Raw genomic sequence first — 21,231 nt, 5'->3', positions numbered from 1 at the left:
TCATAAAGTTTTTTTAGAGGATGATACATATTTGATTTGTATTAGTATCAAAAGCTTATGCAATAGAATTATTACTTGATTATAGAAAAAAATATTTATACGATATTTAACATCTAAACATCGGATATGTCTATCTTTCATATGTACTTTAAAAGTAATGTAATGTAAATGTACTGTAAATTCTTATAAAAAAAGGAACCGACTTCCATATATTTTCAATCGATTTCCAACATGAGACAGAAAGAGTTTATATACTCAACTAATCGAGATATGACAAGGACAAAAAAAGGATCTCAGAACATTTTTGAGTATGTAAACTCAGCCATCTGGACAAATCAGCAATTACCGACCACTTAATTGAAACCTGATGTCTTTTAGATTTGTGCCTAAAGCGCTGGAAAGGTCCAAAACGCATCAAGGGCCTATAATTACAGAGGCAATTAAAATACACAAATACCCCATAAATATAAATAGGAACAACGGCGCTAATCTCAATAGTTCTTGGTATCCGGTATTAGATGACTGCACCAAAACCACATTAAGGCGATGCGCTACGTCGTGTAATATTTTAAATTGAGCCGCTATCAATAACAACCCTTACGTAGATGGCGATAAGGTTTAAATTCCCGCTTAACACCATCCGCCTGTTTTGTTTATGCAAGAAAAAAACATGGCCAAAAAGTTCCTTTTATTTTATTTTGTGGATGTTCAGGCATAAATATATAATTTTTTTTCGATCATTTTATAAATAACTTAATTTGCCACATTACACAATAAAATTATAACCAAAAATGGGTTCGTAAGTAGGAGATTTTGAACTTTAAAGCAGTTTTCATAGGCCTTTTACATTATTTTTTTCTGGGCTTATAAAAAGACTTATCTAAAAAATACTCGATTATTTCAAAGGCCAAAATGTATTCTACTCGCCGTATTAAAGTATCTGAAACATTTCTAGGCGACCAAATTTTCAAACCAAAAACACATGATTTTTCATTACTATCTACGTGTGGCATCGCCTTAAGAGGATTAACGAGTGCAACACGGTATCACTTAAGCAACATATAAACAGGTACTTCACCCTATTTTTTGCAGCCCAATGAAGAAAAATTAAATATTTACGTTAAGTAAATCATATTGGTAAAATTAAGTAAAATGGTCACATTTATTGTTATCTTTTTCTTGTCATTTGTAAGTGGTTTTTTTATCCAGCTAAGAATTTTTCTTCATGTAACAATTAATGTAACGTAAATTCAGTTAATTAAATACAACCATCAGATGGTATAGTAATAAGGGTATTGTTATAAAACCCTAGTTAGAGGATTATGAAAGAATCTATAACGTAAAAATGCCCTGATGATGGACATAGTAACGCTGTTTGAAACTTTTTCTAAAGAGGAAGGAAGCGCAAAAGGCAAAGTGACCTAAACAATGATGATTTCCTTGTTCCACAATATTATATTTGGCCAATGAAGGAAACCTTAATAAGCTGAAAGGCATTAAAAATATAGAGTGAGATGAATACTACGGAAAGGTTAATCAAATGAGAGAGGAGCTGAATTCTATTTTGAGGGATTCTAAATTATTTAGTCTGTTGCCATGTCCGTTTTTGTGTAAAATATTAGCACCGGTGTTTTGATTGAAAGTGTGATACTTATCTATTAGGTGATTGGCAAATTCAGAAAAGCCACTATTGTTTAAGCATCTAAGATGTTATTCAATTCTAATTTGGACATTGTGGGTTGTTTTACCAATTTAGAATGCTGAACAATCATTAAAATTTAATTTATATATTCCCGAATGACAAAATTTGTCATCTTTAGCTTTCGAATCTATTAAAAATAAAAATAATTTACAATAATTCGTGGTTTTCAAACAGTGTTTTATTTCTATTTAGTAATATGTCAAACCACAAAGTGACTGCTTTTTACCAAAATAGTTACATAAGTTTCCGGATAATTAAAATGTTCGGCTTCTACAGTGGCGTTCATCTGCCTACCCCGGCACAGCTCTGATGTGTGTTACAGCAAATGTTTTTGACAGAAACTTGTAGTTATTTATGTTTTTTTAACGCCGCTGTGATTCAACTGGGAAACGGTGCTTATTTCTGTTGAGATGATACATTTTAAAATTAATCTAACTCAAAAATTTCAGACGATTTTATGTTGTTTTTCAATGTGTTATTTTAATATTCTTACGGATGTATGTAGAGTGTTTTTATTTGTGTATTTAACCCTTCAAGCCTCGGAGGGACATTACTAGCCACAAACATCGTATTCCATTATATCCTTTGAAGGACAGATCTGACCGGGGCGTCAATACATTAAAAAAGTATTTTTATATTTTTTTCTATAATGCGTAGATATGTGATATGTTCCAATTCAGCTTCTCTCTCATTTGATTAAACTTTCCTTAGTATAATGCCTTTCAGCTTGTAAAGGTTTCCTTCATCGGCCAAATATAATATTGTGGAACAAGGAAATCATCATTTTTAGCTCACTTTGCTTTTTGAGCTTCCTTTTTCTTTAGCAAGTTTCAGACTATGTTTATGGATTTAGATTTAGATTATGTCATTAGAAAGATAAATAATTATTTTTCATAGTTGGTATCAAATATTCATACATTATTACATGGATAAAACTTGTGAAAGTCCATGATTACGAAATTCAGCATTTTTTCATTTTAATTTGAAAGTTTAAACAATTATTTAAAAAAATAATTATGTATTAACGGTATAAAAAGTGAATTGACAGTTTTATTAATTATTACCTACACTAAATATGTTTTATAAATATGGAATTCTTTTAAGATTATGAACTTTCGGAGTAAAATGTCGTGGTAAGTTTTTTGTTAAAATTTTCATGTTTGTTACTAAAAAAAAATTTTTTTGGAAAGCTCAATGTTTCTTTCAAATGCAAATATTCCAAAGACAATTTAATCTAGTTTCTAAAATAGTATTTTTTTAGCGATAATTTAAAAAATAAGTAACATGTAGAACATTTTAGTTACCTCGGAAGAATTCCAAAATTCCAAGAAAATTCATCAAGGTTGAAGGGATCAAGGTAGTATTAATATATTAATGTTAATTCGATTCATGTTGCTACCATTAGATCAAGGTTCCCTAGAATTAATTTGATAATTATACCACGGTTTCAGGCTACAATTCTGTTACAAAATAGACTACATTCCATTAGTAACTCTTATGCTATGTTATCTTATGTTTTTAATACGCCACTATTGCAGTAATAATATGAATTTATTAACTAGGTCACTGCATAACAGGTTTTTAATTTTTTTCTATTTTGTCTTGTTTACTTATGTAATTTATCTTTTCCTTCCTCTTTCTATATTTTACTATGAATAACTATCATGTATGTGAGTGGTACTTACGCTGTTAATTCTAAATAACTATCATGCATGTAAGTGGTACTTACGCCATTAATTATAATAACTATGATGTATGTAAGTGTCACTTACGCCGTTAATTCTAAATAACTATCATGTATGTAAGTGGCACTTAAGCCATTAATTCTAAATAAATAAAAAATCTTCTCATTTCCTTATTAAATTTCAGAGTGAGGTGGTTTAAATAAAAAAATTACTTGTATGCAACTATGATTTCTTGTAAATAAATAATATAAAAATAGTACAGTATAATTCAAATAATTATAAACAAATAATACATATTCGGTGTAATAAAAAATAAATTTTGATGATTTTTAAATTACGGTTTTTGAAACTACTATTATTTGTCTTGTATTTGATCCCTGCAAAAATATCACAAGAAGGAAGTCAAATTACAGAATATTAAAAAAAATACAGATATTAATATTTTTAATCCTTGCAACACCAGTATTGTGCGTGTTTTGAATTTAGAAGCGACATTGCATCACACGCCATTATAAAACTGTTAACGTTCTATTTGAGAAAAGGCTAAAAAAAGTTTAGTGTCCGTACAGAAATAAACTAGGTACCTTAAGTTTCATAAGCCCTACCAAATGATGTAAAAACCGCAGAGAACGTGTTATTTTTTTTAATCGAAAACAGTGATAATAGGTACCTAACTATCGAAACAAATCTTGATGCGACCACAGATGCATTGCTTACATACAGTATGTTTCATCTTGTTATTCTACTTACTGAGATAATAAAATTCCAGCGAAATTGAAAAAAGCTCACCAAACGTACGTAATAATAATAATAATAATTGGATAATTTGTAGAGCGCCGTTTTTGTGAAAAATCACCTCAAGTATTTAGGTAGTCTGTGATGATGTGCGTGATGTGAAATATCATCACGTTCAAGGAACTCAAATTGTATGAATTCAAACAAATGATTAATTACCCACCTACCAGTAATCGGTATTCGACGAAAAAAAAATTAATTACTTAATATTATAAATAAAATGGACAATATTTGTCTTTGAAAGGCAATATGGTCCCAAGGCAATTTTTTTATAAATTAATGCTTCACAAATTCTACAATTATAATATCCCGTGATTTTTCAAAAATACGTTGTCGAATTCGTATAACTGAACGTTAGTTGATGGCGTACAAACTAAGCAAATTTATTTTTTGCAAGGTCCTAACTCTTATAAGAAGTAACTTATTAAAAAAAATCAAAACTTAATACAAAAAATTTGCACTGGTGTCAAAATCCTGAGAGGAAATAGGGGAATACGTTTGTATGAAACACTGTTAATTTTACTAAAATCTGGTCAAATTATTCGTTTTCCTGTTAAAAATGGGACTGCAGACCTATAACCAATTAACTGATAGTGTCCAAAAAAAACATCAGTCAAAAGCGAATGTTTTATGAGGACAGCGGAACACGTGTTTATACAAATACGGATAGTAATATTGACATACTTATATTTTCGCTTTCCGTCATGATATGTATAAGGAACACGTGTTCTCGATATATTCTAAATGACTAATATTTTATCAGGAAATTGGCGTAGTGACAATTTAAGCAGGATCATTTTTTCCATGCGCGTGTCTTCATAAGGCTTCGTAGTAAGCGTTCAAAAATAAAAAGAAGATGGTTTGAAAAGAAGATATGTAAATATTAATGTTTGAGGGAGCGGGCTGATATAAAAAAGATTTATAATTCATATTTCATGACTTATTTAAAATAGACATTCATTTAAAGAAATGCTGTGTTTAAATAATTCCTTTAATACTCGTATGTTAAATGACATACAATGAGCATAATTTGCAATTTTTTTTCAATCGTCGGAATTTCATATAGTTACTTTGTTGATTTGGCTAGTAAATGTATAGAGATTTTCTTCAAAAATAACATGTATGCTATAAATAGGTAGAAATGCGGTGTTTAATAGACTACAGAAAGAACAGCATTGCTGTACATCGTTATTCTGCATCTTCCACACGTACACAGTACAAGGTTACAGAGTACGAGATCTACCTAATTAATTGTTTTTTTAAGATCTATTCTCACACCCGAAGGACTTGCAAACATTTGCGGGTTTAAATTAGATTTCAGAATTACTCACCGCCTACTAACTGTATCGGCCGATGACGTATCGGATTGTTCAAAATACTGAAACAAATGTATGTTTTACATTCGACTCCAGGGAAGCTAGAAACATATGAAACTAAACAAACTTGCTACAGATACTGTTTGCATAGGAACCAGCAATGTAAGGGTACAACGATGCTATTATTTTTCGTCCTGTTTTCGTATGGGTCGTCTTTTGATGTAATGAATTCGGGATGCAAAAAACAGACATGTATTATGTTGGTACTGACTTCATTCAGTTAAAAATGACGGAAACTACAGGGTTTTCCAATAAGAGGTGTTATTTTGAATAGCCCGCTATTTCAGTAGATGTTACTTTTGTAGCTATCATTTTTTGACATTTGACAAGTAGAAACTACGCCATTAATAAAAATGGAACGATACACGCTTTAACATTATTGAAATTATTAAAATTCACTTGAGTGAATCAAATGCAAATCATCTTGAGTGATGAGGCCCATTTCCACCTCGGTGGCTTCGTTAACAAGCAAAATTGTCGCATCTGGGGCTCGGAAAACCCAAGAGTTATTGTTGAAAAGCCTCTCTATCTTCAACGTGTGACTGTTTGGTGCGGTTTATAGTCCGGCGGAGTCATTGGACCTTACTTTTTTGAAAATGAGGCTGGAGCAATAGTTACGGTGAATGGATTGGGCTATCGAGAGATGATTAATGATTTTTTATGGCTGGAATTGAATGGTATTAATCTGGACAACGTTTAATTTCAACGAGACGGCGCTACGTGCCACACAAGCAACGAAATCATTGATCTTTTACGATTGAATATCAAAATAACACCTCTTATTGGAAAACCCTATATTTGAGATCTGTCATTAACTAACTGCATTATGCGAAAATGTTTTTTGTTTTTGTTTTATATTTAAAATATTAAATAAAAAGTTTAATTACTGATTATAAACGTGTATTTTTGATGATCTGTTGAAGTGCAAATGACAGATGCTTTTATCTATAGCTATGTCCTAGGTGTTGCCATTTTTTGACTATTTTGAACGGTCCCAAAATAATATTCCATCGGTCCCAAAATAGTACCGATATATCTGACCATACTAGAGAAGGAGATATAAAGAGTTTTATGAGAACGTGTCATTTGGTGACAGATATAGCACTACGAGTGGTTTTAAAGACGACTGTTAAACCAAAGTTAAGCAGGTGTGCAAGAATCTAAATAGTAAGACAGTTAATAAATAAATATTAAATGATGTGATAAGTTACTGAATATTTTAGCCGTAGTGATAAATACGACCTGTTTAAGATACCACACGGAAAAACAGATGTTCTAGCATAGCAAAGCATTAAAAGAGAAAAAATGGTGCTATGGAATGAAATCTCTAAAACATTTTACATATTTAATTACATTAAAACTTTTTAAAATCTATCTTCCTAAATTTTAAAAAAGTACAAAAAATTTCTTTAAATAGATGATTATTCTGTTCTACAATAATTTTAATCAACACATACATTTTAAAAAAGTAGGGTAGTATTTATTGTCAATGCGTTTAGCAGTTTTTTTCATAGGAAATCTGTGAATTCATTCGTTAAAGGCCTGTAGTCCCGTTTTTAACAGGAATACGAAAAATTTGAAGAGTTTTTCAATAAATTAGCATTATTTTATATCATGAAGTTTACAACGTGTACTTCAACAAAACTAAGCACCCTAAAAAGGCAAGCATATATAAATTACCTACTCAAAAATATATGGTACCTACTCAAAATTATATGGTACCTACCCAAAAATAAATGGTACTTACTCAAAAATAGATGGTACCTACTCAAAATTACATGGTACCTACTCAAAAATATGTGGTACCTACTCAAAAATATATGGTATTTACTCAAAACTATATGGTACCTACTCCAAAATATGTGGTACCTACTCAAAAATATGTGGTACCTACTCAAAAATATGTGGTACCTACTCAAAAATATATGGTATTTACTCAAAACTATATGGTACCTACTCAAAAATATATGGTACATTGTAACAGTTATCTTTGCCACCCCAGCAATTATATATGCAAGAACTGTTACTTGACTTCGACTGGCCACTTTTTCTTTGAACTTTCTTTTCATTTTGTCATTACAAAAAAAATATATATATTAAAATTTCTCAACCCTGTAATAAATATAAATGGGAACTCTGAAAACAGCAGTGTGAACATTTAAAGACTTTAAATCCGTCTTTCACGAGGAAGCTTTTCCACCGTTTTTCAAGCGTGGTCTCCACGACACTATCATAATAACTCTTAAAAATTGAGGGAGGTGCAAAATACTCGAATCCATTACGACTTTGTGGCGGTAATTGCTAGGGATGGGAAAGATTAATTGCATTCGCTGCCGGAGTTGGCCCAGTGACAACTGTTCTGTTATAATAGTTCAAATGGTAACAGTTATAAAATCATCACTTCTTTTTGACCAACGTAATATTGATGAAAAAATCTTACAAATATATTGCAATTTACATTATTAAGGCCCCGTAGTAAGGGTTTGATAGGGAGATATGTAAATACGAAAAAAATTATAATAATTCATTTATTTATTGTAAGAAACAAACAGCAATTTTATACAGGATGAGTTATACAAGAGGTTAAATATGAGGTAAGCCAAAATAGTTTCTTATGCTAATGTTGGTTAATATGATATAATATAAAATTGTTATTGGTTAAAACCATTAACTGAAAATGAAATTAACAAAAAAGAAAAAAAAATTAAATAAGGAAAATTTAGAAGGAAGAAGGAATAGGAAAGGGCAAGAGGCAGAGGAAGATGGGATGGGGACAGGAGATGCTCATGTTGTACCTTTTCTATAACTGTGCATTAATTTAATTAACATTTGTGGTCGTACGCTTGACTTCGTTTCGGTATTTCACAAGAGTTAAGAATATCGAATTTTTTCTAAGGTTGGTTCTGCACGCGGGCAAATGAAAAAAATGAAAAATAATGAAGCGAAAATGGTGAAAATATTTAATAAAACACGACTCGTTTGAAATAGAGCAATAGTCTCTTGACAAATGCTTTAGTAGTATTTAAAGATACACTGTGATTTTTTTCATGCCTATAACATATTAAATAACAGAACAAACGGTGTTTTTAACAAGTGCATAGATATTGTCATAAAAAAAATCATATATTTTTTCTGGAACTTAAAAACTAGAAACTTGTTATAAATCGGTAGAAATTGGGTATGCGGGAATTAACAGATTTTTTTGTTGGTTTTACCAACTTTCCTCGACTTTTCTACAGTTTTTTTTCCACTTTAAGTAACGTTGAAGTATCAGCGAGCAAATAATATTTGGTCAATACTTGGGAAGCCAATATAATGAGAATTAACATTACAAAAACTAGAAAACATCGTGGTTATCCCAGTCTATCTGCCCGGCCGCACTAATTACAATTGGATAGTTTGTATTCTAGAGTGAAAGATACTCTCAGTATTGCCCTTGAATTGAAACGTTTCTTGAAATGGTTTTTTCCGTGTTTGGTGACCAGATCAAAACAGCCAGATACTTCCCCACTTCCTCTGCCCTATCTCCTTCCCCCCTCACTACCTCCAGCCTCCAATATACCACGATTGGGGACGCCATAGTCTCATTGGCTGCAGCCAGTTGGGAGCAATTAGGACGGTTACATGGTACGGTTTTACATAAATAAGCCCTGTTTTTTAATGAAAAATTACCCAAGGGTCGCTGTACAAAAATAGGCTTCCTAGGCTCTGTCTAACTATGTATGTAGGAACAGATAGAGAAAACGGTAATCGGATAACTCAACATAGTGACAATTCAACAAACCTTTAAAAAGTGATGAAACAAAAAATAGGTTAGGTTAGGTTTTTTTATCGCTTTTAATTACTTTACAGCACTTTTTAAAGATGTCTTAATTTGTCATTATGTTGAGTTATCGTGGAATGCATTAGCTCGAAGCATTTGTATGAAATATTAAACTATTAATTTATTAGAAGAAATATTCTAAATTTGTGTAATTATTCAAGTTCTAAGATAGTGTTATGATTTATTTATTTGTTAAGACATACACAGTACAATAAGATACAGTTAGATATTTTTAGTTATTACATAGTTGTAGTACCTATTACGTATATCCATAAAATATCATTACATAATTTCGCCTGAGATTGTTATAAAAGGAAGGAAGTGTATGTATAGATAATAATAAATGAATTGAAAACAAGAATTATAATAAGCTCACGAATTGTAATGGACTGTTAATAGATAGGAGTTTTGAAAAATGATATGAAAATATTTTTGAAATATGTCATGCTAAGAAATTTAATAAGTTAGTTTTGTATGTTAGAAAGGAATCATGAAAGATGTCTAAATGTAGTAATTTTTCGTAATGGGTGTATCTTGTGATTGCGCGAGTAATTACTGAGTTGTTTGCTGCATTGGTATTGTTGGCTTCAATATGAAATAGTGTAGTGTGCCTGGTACGCCTCGTTGGAACATTTAAACCAATGACGGATAGCAATTCGGGACTATCTATTTTATTATTTAGCAGATTATGTAGAAAAAACAGGTCTGACAATGTGCGTCTTTTTTGTAAAGTTAACATATTATTTGTAGTTTTGTTGTATTTCTTGAGTAAATGTTTCGAAAATTTATTCTGTATACTTTCTACTAAATCTATGTATACCTTATATTGAGGATCCCATATTGTGGAAGCATACTCCAGTGGACTTCTGACCAATGAACAAAACAACATTTTCAGAGTCTTAGATAAGACATGATATAATGAAAGGTGCTAAGTTGGGGGAAATATTTGACTGTAAGTTGATGAAATACATAAGTACAAAATTGTTATTATTATTATTATTTTACTAGAAATTAAATGTGTTACTAAAGTACATTTAAAAAAAGTTGATCAATTCTCGAAATCGACAATACGTTGATAATAAAGTTGAAATATAATCGACAATAAGTTGACTATAAAGTTAACATAAAATCAACAAAATGTTGATAATAAAGTTTACATAAAATCGACAATACGTTGGTAATAAAGTTGAAGTAAAATAGACAATACGTTGATAATAAAGTTAACGTAAAATCAACAATACGTCGATAATAAAGTTGTCATGAAATCGACAATACGCTGGTAATATAGTTAACGTAAAATCAACAATACGTTGATAATAAAGTTAACGTAAAATCAACAATACGTTGATAATAAATTTAACGTAAAATCAACAATACGTTGATAATAAAGTTAACGTAAAATCAACAATACGTTGATAATAAAGTTAACGTAAAATCAACAATACGTTGATAATAAAGTTAACGTAAAATTAACAATACGTTGATAATAAATTTAACGTAAAATCAACAATGCGTTGATAATAAACTTAACGTAAAATCAACAATGCGTTGATAATAAAGTTAACGTAAAATCAACAATACGTTGATAATAAAGTTGTCATGAAATCGACAATACGTTGATAATATAGTTGCGCCCTTGAGGTGTTTTTGCACAAAAACGGCGCCATACAAGTCATCCAAGTATTGTTGTTATTATTATTATTTTTGACATAATGCATGTTCTAGCAAAATCAAAGATGCCAGAGCAAAAATAAAAAAAAAACATGCTTCGACTAATTTTATAGGAGACGATTTTTTACTATCCCTGTTTCTTTTAGGAGTGTTTATCTAATATTTCATGAACAACCTCGTTAAAATGCTCTTTTTATGGTTTGTCAAATTGGTTGAAATCACGAGTGTACCTATTAAATGGGTCTATTCCCTAATGAAAAAGCCTGTGAAGTAAATGGCTTGTTGATATGGAGCTTTGTAAGTCTATTGGTTTTGTTTTTATATCTTCGTTTATGGGTTTACGTTTTTAGCTAAGTGGACAAGAACTAAGCTAATCATCTTTGTTATATCGACATCTACTAACGTTTTAAATATAAACATGGCATAAATGAGGAAGATGGAGTTAGCAAGCAAAGCTTCATATACCAATAATTTGCCTTTATAGTTAAAAAAAGCAAAACAAACCTATATTTAATAGAATCAAAGGCAAAATTAGAATCACCTAAGGCGTGGTTTTCAAAAAATACACGCCCAACATTATGTAAATGGTTGACATTTGTAGCAAAATAACGGGTCATTTTTTAACGCGTTCAACATCTTCGCAGTGGAATGATTTGCTGGTTAATATGTTGGGGTATTTTACAACCCCTAGTTCACTTTTTCTTCCCTTAAAATCATACAGCATCCACAAAGATCACACAGGTCCCAAGTTAAACCAAGAATTGTGTCTATCACCGTTGAAGCTAAAATGAATTTTACATCTGAAGTCTACAACTTACCGCAATCATAAAGCAGTTTTATATCTGTTAATGTCTGTATTATAAGAACTACATAATAAGTGAATAAATCAATAAAGAGAAAACCAAGAGTAATATGAAAACATAGTTTCTCACCTGTGGCACCCACGTGGAGGCCTGCAGGGGGGGTCCTCTGGACTTGCTGCGAGTCCTCCAGATCTTCCTGCTGACGTGCTGCACCACGCTGGATGAGGACCGCGACTTCTGCATACTCACGCCACCTGTGGGAGAGCAACTCACTGAGACAGGCGCGCTACTCCCGCCTACAGCCACGGGGGCCTTCTCCCGGCCGTGCAGCAGGTGGGAGAAGAAGGAACTGGGACCTTTATCCACAGTTACTACTTCCACCATCGTGTCTAACCAGTCGTCCTCCGTCTGACAACCCTTGCTAAGTCCGTCATCATCCCCTGGCTTGCTTATTTCACCCTTTGGCTTTATGTTACGCAGGTTTTTATCATAATTGATCCGTTTGAATCTGTCGGCTTTATCGCCGTCCACGCTTTTCTTCCGTGCCATGCGTAAGTAGCGTTTTATCGTATCACTGACTGATTGGGAGACGTCATCGTGGTCTACGCTGCTTCTCCGTCTTGGAGATTTTTTGTCGTCGGGTTTGGCTGCTTCTTTCATGGCTTCTTCTTCTTCTAGCAGTCTAAGTCGCTTCTTTTCTGCTGCCTCTGCCCGTAAAATGCGGAGCGTAGCTTCGACCAGGTGATCCGTTTGTATGCCTGTTTCGGCATAACGTTCACCGGTTTCTCCTTGCACTTCTAGTAAGGGAGGAGGACTGCCTATGCCACGCCCTGGTCTTCTTTCCCAAGGTCCTTCATTGTAATCATCGTCGTTTTCTTCTTCGTATTCCTCGTCTCTTCTGGTCGCGTGAAGGCCAGAGCGCCACTGTGGCATTGAACTAGAACTGTGTCCACCACTGTTTGAACTTAGATGAACTCTACTTCCTCTGAAACCTTTGGTTTGACGCAGATCATAATACAGTTTTTTTAGCAGTTTTCTATCTGTCAATAAATCCTGTATAATGTGATCTCTATTAGGAGATCTACTGTAGTATCGACTTAGCGTATCTAATAAAGATCTTTGAACGGGATCACCTTCGTGAAGCGAAGTTGAAGAAGAGGGACGGGATGTTCCCAAAGTTCTTCTTTCCCTTTCATTCTGTTTTCCGAAAACAAGCGCTAAATGTTGCTGTAGTTTGTCTATCAAATCCTGATAGTTAAACCCAGGCTGACCTGCGGGAGGGGGCGGTCTGTCTTGGACATTTAGGTACTTCTGAATCATGTCGATCAGTTCTTTCTGATCAGGATCTTCAGCAGGAACCGAAGCAGACAGTGAAGCTGAAGCCGTTGCAGAGCTTTTCAGTGCAGATCGCGGGCTTTTAGTAGTTGACGATTCGAGAAAGTCTTTTTTTAACTTGCTGATGTCAAATCTTCCGCCTGAAGTTTGAGTGATGACTAGATTTCCCATCTGTTTTCTAGGGGGAGTGGCTTCTTCTGCTTCATCAGCGGAGCTGGCTTGTCGGCAAGAGCCCCCTTTGGTTCTTGTTCTCCGCCTGTGGGGCCTGAAGCCCACGGCGCCGGGGTAGGAGCTCTTCCTCCAGAGCAGGAACTTGGGCTCCCTCTGGCAGACTTCCTGGAAGTAGGCCTCTATCTTGGGCACGTCTTCGGGGCGGTTGAGCGCTCCCTCGGGGATGAGGCGGCGGCCAGCATCCGCCATGTACTTCCATGTCTTGCGCGTGAGGAGCCACCGCTCCTTGGTGGGCTTACGGGCCCGGCGAGCTTTGCCCATTCCGTCGGGGTCCACGCTGGAGCGCCGTCGGTCCTCAGCGCTTCCCCCGCGCCTGTCGTCCGCCATGCCGCGGGGCCCCGTGCCTCCGCCTTCCTGTAGAGACGCGCGGCCGGGTGCCGCGGCTCATTGACTCGGTGAAACTGTTAACTGACCAATCCTCAGTCTCCTCACTGCATAATCCACTGAAACTTTACTTCACGGGATTTAGAATTACTATCACTGGGGCGCACATTTGGAGCACGTAACGAAGTGTCCGGAATTTCACTCGGCGACTAAAGTGTCTCCCGTGCGGACTGTCCTGGGCGGCCAGTGTTCTCGCGCGCACCGCTGTGACTGCCGCCCACCGGGCCCGCCCGCTCCCCGCCCCTCACCCCCCACATATTCCTAGGGCCCCCTCACCCGTCGGTGTTAAAAGTTTTACACACGCGTTATTAATAGCTGTTCTACTTGTTATTTTGACGGTACAGGAGGAAGCGGTGGTGGCGCAGGTATGAAGGACCATTGTATGGAATTATTTCCACGCGTAGCTATATTGGACACCTTCTGATCCTGCAGACCCACTTCCAACAAAAAAGGATTTAATAAAGGGGGACTGAAACCAGCCGACACAGAAAGATTAGCATTGGCAGAGCAAATTCCGGAGCTTTCGTTGATATATTCGCCATGTTTAAATTTCACCTTGATCTCTGGTAAAGAAATACCTTTTTGAAGTTTGTTTATTATTCATTTTCAAATAACGCTTTTCGTCTCACCTCACAGTTTTCAACGCTACAGAATTTCAACATAACATTGTCATAATATTATCTGAAGGATATCAATGTAGAAGTAAGACATTTTCCTCACTAAGAGATCTCGTGCTGCCGCGAACATGTCTTTGGGTAAAGGACTGCGATTGATTTTCTATGTGACTGGTACGAGTGAAGAGTCGTTCTGAGCTGTGAATTCCAAAGTGAAGATGGCCAACCAGTCTTCAACAGGAGTGCGAATCAAAATAGTGGTAGTGTCACCATGGAGAAATACCACAATTCTGAATTGAACTGTTGCTAGAAATTGCTTTAGCCTTGTTTAATCTGAATAGCAAGGTAATTGCCAACCTTCCTTTTTACCATCTGCCTCCTTTTCCCACTCTCTTCATCCTCACAGCATACCTACGATTGTATATGCTGTAGTCCGGAATAGTTGGGTCTCTTTTACGACATTTAAATTGTATTTATTTGGATTGTATCTCTTTGTATAAAGCGTTTGAATATTTTTAAACCAAACAATGTATTTGTCCGAGTTGCAAGAAGTACCTGGAATATATACGATCGTAAATACTTCCAGAAGCGCACGTTTCACCATTAACTATAAATAAACACTGGTATCCACTTGTTGTAGGTGAAACAATATTATTAGATCACTTTTAACCAAGGCACCGTTAAATGACTATTCCTAACGGAGAAATTTCATCGTTCTGAAACTATATTTACACACGCTGGAATATTCGTACTCTAAAAATAAAAATATTAGACACAACAATATACAGTGTCATAAATATATTCGGGAAATGATTTTTATATTAAATTCACCAGCAAGTTTTTGCGTGAGGTATCGACGTGTTCATAATTACATTGTTTATGTCCTTCTTAACCTAACCTAACCTAACCCAACAGCTTTATATTTATTTTTTAATTTTTGTGTTTTGCCGATTCTCTCATTCACTCTACCTTGTTGGGTTAGGTTAGGTTACCTTGAAAGGAGTATTCATGAATATCAATTAGAATAGGTAAAAAAGTATCTTCAAATCAATTTGGATACCTTTGGGAACTGAAGTACCAACCTATGAATTGCCTTAAAAATACCACAAAAGTTTGATATGTAATATTTATTTTCTTTTAAAAGAAAGACAAACATTCCCGGGTTACGGACAACCTGACAATATTTGAAAATCTCATACTACCACCACAATAAGCGGAAAATATTGCTTGTGTTGTGATGGAGAACTCAGCCACCAACTACTCATTTTTTAAATTTTGTTTGATTTATTAATTTAATCATGCATAATAAAAATACACTTGACTTTTTTATTTCACGTTACGTGTTCCCACTAAGGGGTATTAAAAAACGAAGAATCCGAAGAATGACGTAAATTAACGATTTACAATTCAAGTCGTTTTTACATTAATCCCACACAGGAGGACCTAAGGAAAATATTTTCTCTCAGGGCCGATGTCATCTTTTGGGATACTGTCTGGAGGGTCTTTTTTAAGAAAGGGAAGGATAGGAAGTTCTGGGAAGGTAAAAGGTATGAGGGTTGGGTAGGAATCTAGGGATCAGTATATACAGGAGTGACGGACATATGAATGCATCCCTCCCACTAGAGACCAGTTGAAGAAGTCAAAGGGTCTCTCCAAACCAGTCCAAACGGGAAAGCTCATTCTGAACACACCTCACCCGATGAACCTGGGCACCCCTGCTAAGTCACCAAACGTACCGAACCACTTAGGGTGACATATGGCAGGGGTGTTGCTTATCCAATAAATGGTTCCCGGGGCGGAGGTACCCACACCCTCCTCCCAAATTGAAAATAATATTATATTATGCATTTAAATTAAAACTGTCAAGGCACTACTCCCCACAAACACGAGAATAAAAAAAAAGAAAAAAAATCAATTATGTAAAAAAATATGTACATATATATTTGTTTATTTATTAATATACGTAATCGTATTGATAAGCCACCAAGATGGTGGTGAAATACTCTCTAAGTAAGGTTGGTAGTGGTGAGTGATGAGAAAGAAATTCTTCAAGCTTTTTTGTTGGCATTTTTCACTCCAATCCATCTGTTTATGATCACAGCCCATCGCAATATTTTTACATCAGTTGCATTGCAAACGTCTAAATATTTATGCCGTACTCGTTTCTGTTTACACCACTTAAAAATAATTCAAATACACGTATTTTTGATATATTGAAAAATCAAATGAAAAGCTTTGAGGCAAGCATCTAATTATTTTTTTATTTTTAACATAAGTATCTAATTATTACGGAATGGGTGTTGTAACTTGGGAATGTTTGTTTTAATGTGGTGGATACTGATACTCCAGTATAGACAAATCAATATTTAGTTGCTTGAAATTGTACTAGCCGTGTTTGGTGACCAGATATGAATAGCCAGTTACTTCCCAACCTTCCTCTCTTCATATTAACCTTTATAATGTTATTAATAATCATACTATTAATGCATATTTTTCTTCATTTTATTCCTACCATTACATATAATTATTTAATACTTTCTTGGCAAGACGGCAAAGATTACCAACTTATTTCTTCTCAATAATTGTAATTCAAAATTATTTCTTCTCAATAATTGTTATTCAAGATTATTTCTTCTTCAATAATTGTAATTTAAGATTATTTCTTCTACAATAATTGTAATTGAATATTATTTCTTCTAAATAATTTTATATACAAAATGACCTTTTCTCAATAATTGTAATCATATTAATATGGAGAAATTTAGGAAATGAAATAAAAAGAATTTGGCATTCTCAGACTATAAAAATATTACCATTCGTTATTTCGGCTACTGGCATTATACCTAGCTCTCTCATTAAAAATTTAGGCGTATTAAATCTATCAAAAAATTTACATATAAAGATGCAAAAGTTGGTCATTTTGAATACATGTAGGATAACGAAAGATTTTTTAAATATTTATGTTGAGGGATCAGTAGGATTTATAGGCCCTGTTGAAGTTCTACCGAGCCGATCCCTCTGATATGAAAATATCTGGAGTCGGTGAATTATTTTCCCATTTGATCTCTGGTGAGTTGACGTTTTGTTCTTGTATTGATTTGTATTTATTTTGCTTATATAATGCACTTACATAATGTTGATTGACTAGATGATCATTTGTGGAAAAGTGTGTGGAAGGGTTTAGTTTTTCCTATCGGGAAGATTTAACCCGGACAATAAAATCGGAAGTTTAATGAAAATAATGATACCATTTCAATAAAAAATATCTACATGTTTCAGAAACAAGGGTTCCTTCGTCAGAATGCGAAGTATATTTTGTAAAGTATACTTTGTATCCCGATGAAGGAACCTATTTTGTAAAGTACACTTTGTATCCTGATGAAGGAACTTATTTTGTAAAGTACACTTTGTATCCTATGAAGGAACTTATTTTGTAAAGTATACTTTGTATCCCGATGAAGGAACCTATTTTGTAAAGTACACTTTGTATCCTGATGAAGGAACTTATTTTGTAAAGTACACTTTGTATCCTGATGAAGGAACCTATTTTGTAAAGTACACTTTGTATCCTGATGAAGGAAGTTATTTTGTAAAGTATGCTTTGTATTCTGATGAAGGAGCTATTTTGTAAAGTATACTTTGTATCTTGTTCCTGATGAAGGAACTTTGGCTGTGGAACGTGTAGATAATTTTAATTAAAAAAGTGATTTAGACTCTGCCAAATTGACCGATACATTTCTTTAAAGTCGGAGAATTTGGTAGTATTGCCAATAAAATCCAAATAAATGAGGTATTTCTAAACGTACTCGAAAATTAAAAATTGATTTTGAAAGCTAATAAAATACACCTTTAAATTGTGTTATTAAAAATAAACATAAAACGTTTCAAAATATTAAAATTTTATAGTCAAGCACAAAAGTTTTCAAAATGGCTTAACTTACGTTACTAAATTTAATAGAATCGATTTTTTTAAATTTTTTATTATTAAACAAATGTATTATAAACATTATTGTAACCTCACTTTTTTGCCAATTCACACAAAAAATAATTAATAAAAAATTCAAAAGTTACACAAATATTTCTCAAATTGCGGTTGGAACTTTGTTTCACGGAGGTCTACATTTTAACTATTCTGTGGTTAACTATGTATTGAAATATAAAGCTTGGTATTTTATCTTTGTAATACAGGTTAGATCATATTTCTAACTATGACGGTAAGTGAGATACAATGATTTAGATAACTAATAACTGTTTTTTCAAAAAACGCCTGAGGAGTAAATAGACTATTTATTTTAAAAAAAACATTATGTAGACATGCCTACACCTTTCTTGAACACCGAAATGCGATAGAAACATAAACAATTTGTCTAAAAATATATTAGATGCGTGAAAAGTCAACATTAGTAGAGCGAAGGTAAATAATAATAGAAAAAAAAAACTCCAGGAATTTTTGACGCAAACATTGACCGTCACCAGTTCTATCTACGTCACGCGGAAATCTTTTTCTCGTGACTTTGTGATTTCAACAATTAATCAAATAAAATTACTAAATATCTGCTAAATACGTCAATGTATTGGTTGTTTGCTTTTTTTAAATTTAAAGTAAAATAACTATTTTTTCTAAAGAGAGACAAACATTCCTGTATTTTGAATAACCTGGCAATATTTTTAATTTCTCCTACTTCATAATAAAACAAATCTGTTTTTAAGTAGGTTTAAATTTTAGACTATTTAAGCGAGTGTTAAATTATCAAACCTGTTAAATGCCCTTTAGGCTAACAACCTCATAGAAATAGTTGTATCTCCCTTACTCTCATGGTGAACAATATATTTTAAACGGCGTTAGAAAGAGAAAACAAAACGCTTTATATTTAAATCGAAAAATTGACTACAGAAGAATTAAAATGTGCACATTTCCGAACGAAATTTGAAAAAAAAACAGTATCGATTTTCTTGATTTTTGTATTTATTATTTTTATATGAACGACATAAAAGAAAGGAGACGATAACGTTTGGTAATATATTTATCTAAGAAAATACGTGTGTTTTTATATATTTTTAATTTTAGTTACATAAAATGTAAGGTGAGCCATTTTTTATGTCATGTTATTATATATTATATATAAGCGTATTTTATCACCTTTATAAAGCAGTTTTTAGTTTTCGGATAATAACTAATATCTAGTGACTGAAGTAATGTAATCAACTTGTTGTACTGATGAGTCCGACTGACTAATATCTACTGACTGAAGTAATTTAATCAACTTGTTGTACTGATGAGTCCGACTGACTAATATCTACTGACTGAAGTAATTTCATCAACTTGTTGTACTGATGAGTCCGACTGACTAATATCTACTGACTGAAGTAATTTAATCAACTTGTTGTACTGATGAGTCCGACTGACTAATATCTACTGACTGAAGTAATTTCATCAACTTGTTGTACTGATGAGTCCGACTGACTAATATCTACTGACTGAAGTAATTTAATCAACTTGTTGTACTGATGAGTCCGACCGACTAATATCTACTGACTGAAGTAATTTCATCAACTTGTTGTACTGATGAGTCATACTGTTTAATATCTACTGACTGAAGTAATTTCATAATCTTGTTGTACTGATGAGTCCGACTGACTAATATCTACTGACTGAAGTAATTTCATCATCTTGTTGTACTGATGTGTCCGACTGACTAATATATACTGACTGAATTAATTTCATCATCTTATTGTACTGATGAGTCAAACTGTTTAATATCTACTGACTGAAGTAATTTCATAATCTTGTTGTACTGATGAGTCCGACTGACTAATATCTACTGACTGAAGTAATTTAATCAACTTGTTGTACTGATGAGTCCGACTGACTAATATCTACTGACTGAAGTAATTTAATCAACTTGTTGTACTGATGAGTCCGACTGACTAATATCTACTGACTGAAGTAATTTAATCAACTTGTTGTACTGATGAGTCCGACTGACTAATATCTACTGACTGAAGTAATTTAATCAACTTGTTGTACTGATGAGTCCGACCGACTAATATCTACTGACTGAAGTAATTTCATCAACTTGTTGTACTGATGAGTCATACTGTTTAATATCTACTGACTGAAGTAATTTCATAATCTTGTTGTACTGATGAGTCCGACTGACTAATATCTACTGACTGAAGTAATTTCATCATCTTGTTGTACTGATGTGTCCGACTGACTAATATCTACTGACTGAAGTAATTTCATCATCTTGTTGTACTGATGTGTCCGACTGACTAATATCTACTGACTGAAGTAATTTCATCAACTTGTTGTACTGATGAGTCCGACTGACTAATATCTACTGACTGAAGTAATTTAATCAACTTGTTGTACTGAAGAGTCCGACCGACTAATATCTACTGACTGAAGTAATTTCATAATCTTGTTGTACTGATGAGTTCGACTGACTAATATCTACTGACTGAAGTAATGTAATCAACTTGATGTACTGATGTGTCCGACTGACTGAATTAATTTCATCATCTTGTTGTACTGATGAGTCATACTGTCTAATATCTACTGACTGAAGTAATTTCATCATCTTGTTGTACTGGTGTGTCCGACTGACTAATATCTACTGAATGAAGTAATTTCATCATCTTGTTGTACTGATGTGTCCGACTGACTAATATTTACTGACTGAATTAATTTCATCATCTTGTTGTACTGATGTGTCCGACTGACTAATATTTACTGACTGAATTAATTTCATCATCTTGTTGTACTGATCAGTCTGACTGACTAATATCTACTGAATGAAGTAATTTCA

General features: G+C 33.5%; 1 protein-coding gene across 3 annotated transcripts in view; it reads right to left on the bottom strand.

The window, feature by feature from the left end:
• The window catches only part of RhoGAP102A (Rho GTPase activating protein at 102A), a 169,621-nt gene that overhangs the window by 85,105 nt on the left and 63,285 nt on the right, over nt 1-21,231 (bottom strand). For 2 of the 3 annotated variants that reach the window (XM_089644572.1, XM_089644573.1), the window contains exon 1: nt 11,985-13,956. In XM_089644572.1, coding sequence (XP_089500698.1) covers nt 11,985-13,748 — 1,764 coding nt within the window. In that variant the 5' untranslated portion in view covers nt 13,749-13,956. Of the gene's footprint in view, nt 1-11,984; nt 13,957-21,231 lie in introns of those variants that run through there. The other variant, XM_089644574.1, reaches the window with a different exon arrangement.

This window comes from Hesperophylax consimilis, chromosome 21, assembly GCF_061612785.1.
Source record: "Hesperophylax consimilis isolate HC1 chromosome 21, BYU_Hcon_1.0, whole genome shotgun sequence".
Classification (NCBI taxonomy): Eukaryota; Metazoa; Arthropoda; class Insecta; order Trichoptera; family Limnephilidae; genus Hesperophylax; species Hesperophylax consimilis.
This window is presented reverse-complemented; position numbering and strand designations above follow the sequence as displayed.